The 7,490-nt window shown below is 36.4% G+C and overlaps 1 protein-coding gene across 3 annotated transcripts; it reads right to left on the minus strand.

Annotated features, from left to right (window-relative positions):
• Positions 1 to 2,837: 2,837 nt before the first annotated feature.
• snx12 (sorting nexin 12) lies at positions 2,838 to 6,750 on the minus strand. 3 transcript variants are annotated; one of them, XM_055179917.2, is made up of 6 exons: positions 6,438 to 6,750; positions 5,890 to 5,985; positions 5,659 to 5,783; positions 5,358 to 5,448; positions 4,130 to 4,140; positions 3,355 to 3,641 (listed from the first exon to the last, which is right to left on the minus strand). In XM_055179917.2, the coding sequence occupies exons 1-5, from the start codon at positions 6,600 to 6,602 to the stop codon at positions 4,135 to 4,137; spliced, it is 483 nt and encodes a 160-aa protein (XP_055035892.1). In that variant the 5' UTR covers positions 6,603 to 6,750; the 3' UTR covers positions 3,355 to 3,641; positions 4,130 to 4,134. The 3 variants fall into 3 exon arrangements, with proteins under 3 accessions (XP_055035890.1, XP_055035892.1, XP_055035891.1); XM_055179915.2 differs by lacking the exon at positions 4,130 to 4,140 and having other exon boundaries at positions 2,838 to 3,641; XM_055179916.2 differs by lacking the exons at positions 3,355 to 3,641; positions 4,130 to 4,140 and having other exon boundaries at positions 5,204 to 5,448.
• Between the last annotated feature and the right edge of the window lie 740 nt (positions 6,751 to 7,490).

Genomic DNA, 7,490 nt, shown 5'->3' on the forward strand with positions numbered 1-7,490 from the left:
GCATTGATACAATGGGCCCTATTTTAACGATCTAAGCGCATTGTCTAAAGCATTGTCTAAATGGGCATGTCCGATTCCACTTTTGCTAATTTAAAGACGGGAAAAATGGTTTGTGCGCGAAGCACACGGTCGAAAAGGGTTGTTCCTATTTTTGTAATGAGTAATGAGTTTTGGGCATAATGTGCAATAAACCAATGAGAGTCTTATCTCTCATCCCCTTTAAAAGCCAGTTGCGAGGCCCTATTTCTAATCCCTATTTAGATGACAGACTTTGTAAACTGAAAAACTAAGCTGAGGAAGAAGACCCCCAATTTAAGATTAATGTTTTTGTTTTCACTTGTATTGAAATTATTTTTTTTATTGAAACCTTTAAAAGCCGTTTTCTTTTAGTCATGGAAGTAAAAAGCAGGCTTTTACTTGCTGTAAATGTATTAATATCCTACGTAATCATAGTAATCTCATAAAATATTTTCCAATTATGCAAGAAAAAGCTTGTACTTTAAAAATACAAAGTCATCATATACAATAAATCTGTAGGGTAACAATTAAAAAACATTTAAAAATAGATGCATTTGTTTAAAGCAAAGCATTTATCTACTTACCGTGCTACAGGTGAAGCTCTTTGCGCCTTTTAATGTCTCATAATCGGTCCTCATTTATGTCTAAGAGACTCAATAATAATTTTTTGCATTTTAATCCTTTAATTTTTCATATTTAAAAGCGTTTTTGTGCTGCTGCGCATCCATGATAAGCAAATGTGCGTTGTCGTCCCGTTTATAGGTGCATATTTCTAAAGCGCTCATTAAATAACAAAAACAATATTGCGAAATAGACTTTAGACCAGATTTTTGTTGGTCAATGGTGTAATCTATTTCAGTTGCCTCAAAATAGCAATGCGCCAACAATGCACCTGAACACACCTCGTTTTCAGACCAGAACGCCCATGGGTGCAACATTGGGCGAAAATGCATTTGCTATTTAAAAAACGTGGAGCTAAACGTGAAAATGATAATTGCGTTGGGTTGAAACTAGCAGAAAACACTTGCATCGCGCATTGTGCCAGGTGTATGATAGGGCCAAATATGTTAAATTGTTCTCTGATATCTACATAGGAGGTATGTGACTTCATTAAGAGCATAAATAATCCAGAAATGGTTTTACATGTCCATTTACAACCCTAGGATTTTCCTGTAGAATGAAAATCATTAACTTATTTGGAAAGGTCATAAATAATAAAATCAAGCTCTGCTCTGATTGTCTGTTTCACAGCGAGGCTCATGTCAGTAGCTCATTAAAGGTAGGGTATCAAAATGTGAAAAATGCTAACGGTAGCCGACTAGCAATGAAATCACGATCCTATCCTCCATTCAAATCGCCATCCAAAGTCACGCCTCTTTCAAAACACATAAACACGCACAGATCAGACGGTCACAAAACCAACATAAACAACTGGTTTACATCAGAATAAGTTAAAACACACTTTCGGTTGAGTAGACGTAGTAACTATATAGTTATGCTAATCCGTAAACAAACACAAATTTTATAAGCAACACAATGTTCGTTCAAAGTAGAATATCTGAATCCATCTCAATACAAACATATTGCATACCAACCTTACCAAAATAAACAGTGCAATGACCCTTTCAGACCCTTTGTCTCCTGCAGCTGTTTGCATCTCGTGGTAAAGTTACCAATATAAATTTGGGCTTTTGCTCTTTGCTGATTCAGGCAGTTTTTGCTGTTGCTGTTATAAAACATGTCTTTAATTTTGTTGCTCCTGTGCAGGTTTTCAATTCAGGAAAGTTTGCCATTCTCCCTCTGTTTACGGAGGTGAGCGCACGTGAACGCGCCGATGACGTATGGTGTCTGTGTGAACAAGCTGCGCGGTGGCATTCAAATAGGCTTTATGCCCAGCTGCACTACTTCCTGAACTTCAGCCATCTCCTTGTTTCCTGTCTGCCATTATTGGACAAACTGATTAATCCAGGTGTGCCTGACCTCAGTAGTCACAACAACAATAATCAGACACACCTGGATTAATCAGTTTGTCCAATAATGGCAGACAGGAAACAAGGAGCTGGTTGAAGTTCAGGAAGTAGTACAGCTTGGCATAAAGCCTATTACGCTTACGGATGAGGGACAGAAAAGCAACGTCCGTTCGGACCGAGATCTATGATTGGTTGAACGTTTTTTGGTTCTACGCCTTTCACAGATTACATCAATTTCTACAAATACATTTAAACAACTTAACACAGTGATTGCTATCAGGATGTGAGGAGACTTTTAACCAGCTTAACTAAAAATGCTGGATCAAATGAGATACCCTGCCTTTAAGTAAACAGACCCTATTATGTTTAAGCCTGTATCAGACGAAGATACAGATTTTGAGGAACAACCAATTGTTTGGAGATTGGAAATTTACATTTCTCAGTGGTAAGTTTGTGTTTTTTCAGTATGGACCTGCAAAATGTAACTGTAATGTCAAAAGTAGAACTTTGCCTATACACGCTAGCATATAACGCTAACTCAGCAGTCACAAGTTTACTTTTAGCACTGTAACAACATTGTAAATGTGTCATTTAATGTTTAACTGTAATGTCAGAGTCTGTGTTTGGCCTGTTTTTCAGTGGTCTTTTGTATGCCCAAGATTTACAGAAGGAAACAATAGTGTTTGTTATTACCATGTACAGATTCTTATTATTAATCTATGCCTAAGCAAATACAGTTTTACATTCTATGGCACCTTTAAGGACTGTATAATGAACTATACAAAAACAATGCAATACACGCAGTATACTGTAGCTCATAGTCTAATTGAACTGAAACAGATCACGCAGTAAAGGAGACAGATATGGTTTATTCATGGGCAGAAGGATTTGCTAGCTGCTTAAAAAAACAGTGCCATTTTCTTTACACACAGTCCAGAAAATAACTATAATAAAAGGGACAGAAAAAAACAAGAATAAATGTTTTAAAGAGATGGCTTTTACAAATATAACAGTATGGCATCTTTTTTCATAATGAATTTCACAGTGATTGAATATGTACATTCCCATTACACTGACACTAAGCAAAAAGAAATACAATTCAAAATGGTTGTAAACCTCTTGTAACACATTTGGTCATGTTGAAGGATAATAATGAAACAAGGAATGTAATAACGGAAGACATGAGGGGGTCCCAGTTTCAGCTCTGTATGAACTGCTACATTTTAGGAGTTAGTATAATCTTGATCGATGGGAAAGTTAAAACGTTTAGAAGTTTGTTGGTTTCATTTCCAATTACAATCTTTGATTTTAGTATCAAGTAGTTTTTAGTATTTTAGTTTTCGCATTGTGACAGATTAAGAATACATTAAGGTGTGGAATAGCTTTTATTTCATTTTGGAAGAAATAACAGAAAGGAATGTTTCATATTTGTATCGTTCAATTGATAAAGCATGTATTTTCCCAAAAACTGAGGTTGTGAGGTATAAATACAGCACACAGATGAGTTCATTCTCTGGGTACAGATGTTGTAGCCTAGCTATATCTGAGAATAGAAATATATATATACAGAAGATAATATGGACTGCAGGTGTAAAAGGCTCTGACTGATGTGCAGGAATAAGATGGTAGAGTAGATGAATCCAGGACAGGGACCTTTGGATTACAGGTCAAGAGACATGAAACAAAACTGTTAGATTTTGACAGCACTATAATACACTTTTCCTTTAAGCATACGCCAATGAATAATGTCATAGAGAATAAACACTGATTGGTGGTGGTTGATTTATTATTATTATTCAACACTTCATAATGGATAAAACCAAATAGCTTGGCTGATAATAAGATTTTTACATAAAACCCACTAACCCGATGAGCTAGGCTTGACAACACAAAAGCATGCAATCAAGACATGCAACCGTTAACAAATTTGAAGTGGTTATAAAAATGTTGACAAGTGAAAGTGAGCAGCAGATGCAAGCGGAAATTAGCAAAGCAACAGAACGTAAGACGATGTTAAAATGAATTTTGTAAGTACGACAATGAGACGTATAATTGGTGTGAGGTATTAGCAATCATGCAAACATGTTTCCCAGCTCAAGTTTACAGCATTATCATACTGAGAGTAAAAAAACAAAACTTACTTCATTCACACCTAAAATGGAAGAGAGAATAAACAGAATAAGAAACTTTCCGATATAAAATCTCAAGCCAGTGCTCCGTATTTTTGTTTTACTTTATTTACAGACAAGCGTCACAGGCACAAATTGATGAACACAGAAGATAACATAAATATAGCGTCATTCGGAGACAAATGACTGAACTTTGGCAGGACAACTCTTACGCAGTTGGCACATATTTTGTCCTCTGAGGGGGCTGCTTTTGGATTTGTTTACATGGCTAACTCATATTCAGGACACATCCTAGAGTTTAACCCAAAAAGATTTGCATAAAATACAGGTCTCAAACATGTATTTCATACCAAATGTGTATTAATTTGACAAAAGGGCATATCGTGTAACTTCAACACCAACAACTTTAAGTGAAATATGTCGGTGAATGTACCCTAGCTGGTCTATTGTTAGATGTATTAATACGTATACCTAACAATCCTGATATACTCTGCATTTATTAGGTCTGTCGTTTCTTAAAAATGTGTTTACTACTATCAAGACTTTCTGAACGCCATAAGCTTTCTCCAAGACAACATATTTTCAGAACCAAATCATCTCACATAAAATTGGAATTAAAACAGCTCTCTAATAATCCAATGCGTCTGAACATTGAAGTAAAGCTTTAAAGTTAATCAGATATTGTCAACACTCACATTTTTATGATGTTCAAACTACGCATGAGATGAATAAGCAACATTCGTCTGTTTCATTGCTCAATCTTAATACTGACAAGTCCATTACAGTCACACTGATGGTCACATGACTACTATCAAGTACACCTTAAGCTTGAAAGAGAACATTTTTGGAATCACAATCCATCCACTCACATGAGTAAGCATTTGTGCATGTTTGGATTTAAATGAACCATTTACAACAGTTACCATAGAGGACAAAGATATGAGCCAACCCTCAGTGCTACAGCTTAATGTATAGTTATTTTTAATGTATACACACACGCGCTAACAAGTACACTGTATAGATGTAAAAGAAATACAATGTGTGTGTAAACTAAGAGAAACCCCAGACACATGATCGGTCCAAAGAAATTAAGTCCTGCATGATTCATCACAAATCTAAATTTGCTTGGTGTAAAAATAAATGTTACTCTGCACTGCTTGCAGACGAATGGGAATAGAAGCTCAAAACCGGAGAAAGAAGACCCTCCCTCGTCCCAGTTTGGAAAACCCTACTGCCGTACTTTTCCAGGAATGTAGTTCCGATCAATACTTTCATCCTGCAGGAACATGTGAAGGCAGCGTTCGTTCTGGGCCAAAGGATGACCTGCAATTCTGAACAATAAATTTGGATGAATGGTTATTTGGTCAGTAAATGAAAAACACAATATATTTGAATATATTTCAGTTCGAGATGCTCATTAGTTACCCATTAAGTTTTGTTATTTATTGAACTGTTGGATGATCCATACTTTGTCTCTGGTTTAATAAATAATTTAACTGTAGAGCGAAAAGCTTCAACTCTGTGGTATTTCAATAACTAACCTGTTGATGAACTGTTCAAGTCCAGATCGCCTCTCCTCTATGAAGGACTCTTCAAAAATGCCCTCATCTCCACGGAATGGGAGCTGTCGCTTTAATGCTTTTCCAGGCAAAGGAGGCACAACAATCTACAAAATATTATTTATAGACCAACGGGAGATGATAATACATTTTTAAATTATTTAAACCCTGTAAGTAAGCAATGTTAAGTGCTTGTTTTTCTGGATGTCATACCTTGCTGTCTCTTTCCAGCTCATTTTTCAGCCATTCGAAGTCGCTGTATCTTCGTCTTACACATGACTCCTTCAGTTTGAAAATAGGAAGGTTCGTCTATTTCAACAAGAAATGCAGAAAAACGCCCATTATTTGAAATGATACAGATGGTATCACCAAATTCAATTTCTCAAACACTATTAACGTAATACGCCAGACGTCAGTAAACTGACGCAATGATTCATTTGCAACCAGAAATCTTACACCATTAAATCTACGACTGTACAGTGTCAGCTAATCAGAATGGTGACTGTAAAATAACGTTAAGCAACTCGCTGGGGGTTGTTGATGGTTGACAGAAAAACAACAGCAGCCATATTAGCTAAACATTTATTGGTCATCATGTTAGTCACTCAAAAAAAATAATTGAAGATAAAATCGGTTTACTAGAGCGTTGAGAGGGACGGTTTCCCCTCACCATCTAACGTTTTTTTTAAGTTAGCATGTTAGCTTGCAAGCTAACTAGGCCGAACCAAGCCCTCACAAATACACCCATTCAGACAGCCTACCCTCATCCGGACTTCATAAGTGGTGAACCGATTACGACCAACTCCTATGGTCTGCGGGTCGTACACGTCGATTTCCAGAAAGTTACTGGGAGGCCCGTAAGCGTCCGTCAGGTCCTGCGGTTTGGAGTTTAACCGGCGAGTGTCGGCGACTGTGGCTTCGGACATTTTCGACGACTTCTTGCAGACTAACTTCGTTGATGTGTAGTCTAGGGCACGTACGGATAAGATGGTTTTGAATAAGACATGAAACCGACGGAGATTAAAATGGGTTGCGCACTTTTACGAATCTAAAACTTTGATATGTAAGTAATGCCACAGGAAATCCTGCGTTTTCTCGGAACCCCAATGCGATATTTGCAGCAGCTTGGAAGACGCAGTTCGGTTGTCCCGCCTATTTAGCCCGGCTAGCCAATAGAGCGGCTGTCTTGTAATGACTGACAGACAAAGAACCTATACAATTTGAGAACTCTGTGATACGGGTGTTGATTCGTAAAATGTTGAATAAAACCGGAGGAATCTGTGAAGGTGCAGAAATATCTGAAATCAACTAAAAAATAGCATTTTGTTTTTACAGTTTAATTATTTTTGTTTGATGTCTTGCATGCAGTAAATATGATGGAATGTTTTTTAGATACCTTGATATTTTAAAAACATGGTTTACCTGTGTTTATGTTTAATAAACCATAAACATGCTGTATACTTTGCGTTATGGTTCAATTTTGTTAAAAGGTTAGATTTTAATATTACTTGGTAATATGATATATATGATATATGATATGATATGATATGTTATGATATGATATGATATAATATAATATAATTTTCAGATAGACAACATTATTCAGTTTAGTTTTATTCAGAGTTGTCCTGAAGCTGTACTAATGATCTTGCCATTGCTGTACCTCTGGGGGGTGCTAAACCGTATCGCTGAAATAAAACCGCCAATTATCTTTAACCCTGACTTGTTTCATGTTATTATATTATTTTGACAACATAAATGTAACTGGTGAAATACACGCGCCTCTAAACTATTTATTAATACTACTATTAATC

Source organism: Misgurnus anguillicaudatus, chromosome 9 (assembly GCF_027580225.2).
Source record: "Misgurnus anguillicaudatus chromosome 9, ASM2758022v2, whole genome shotgun sequence".
Lineage (NCBI taxonomy): Eukaryota > Metazoa > Chordata > Actinopteri > Cypriniformes > Cobitidae > Misgurnus > Misgurnus anguillicaudatus.

Coding starts and splice junctions, on each gene's coding strand:
- snx12 (XM_055179915.2), bottom strand. CDS start 6,602: ATGTCCGAAGCCACAGTCGCCGACACTCGCCGGTTAAACTCCAAACCG. Junction 5,986..6,437: donor CTTATGAAGTCCGGATGAGG/GTAGGCTGTCTG, acceptor TTGTTGAAATAG/ACGAACCTTCCTATTTTCAA. Junction 5,449..5,658: donor CTTGAACAGTTCATCAACAG/GTTAGTTATTGA, acceptor TTTATTGTTCAG/AATTGCAGGTCATCCTTTGG.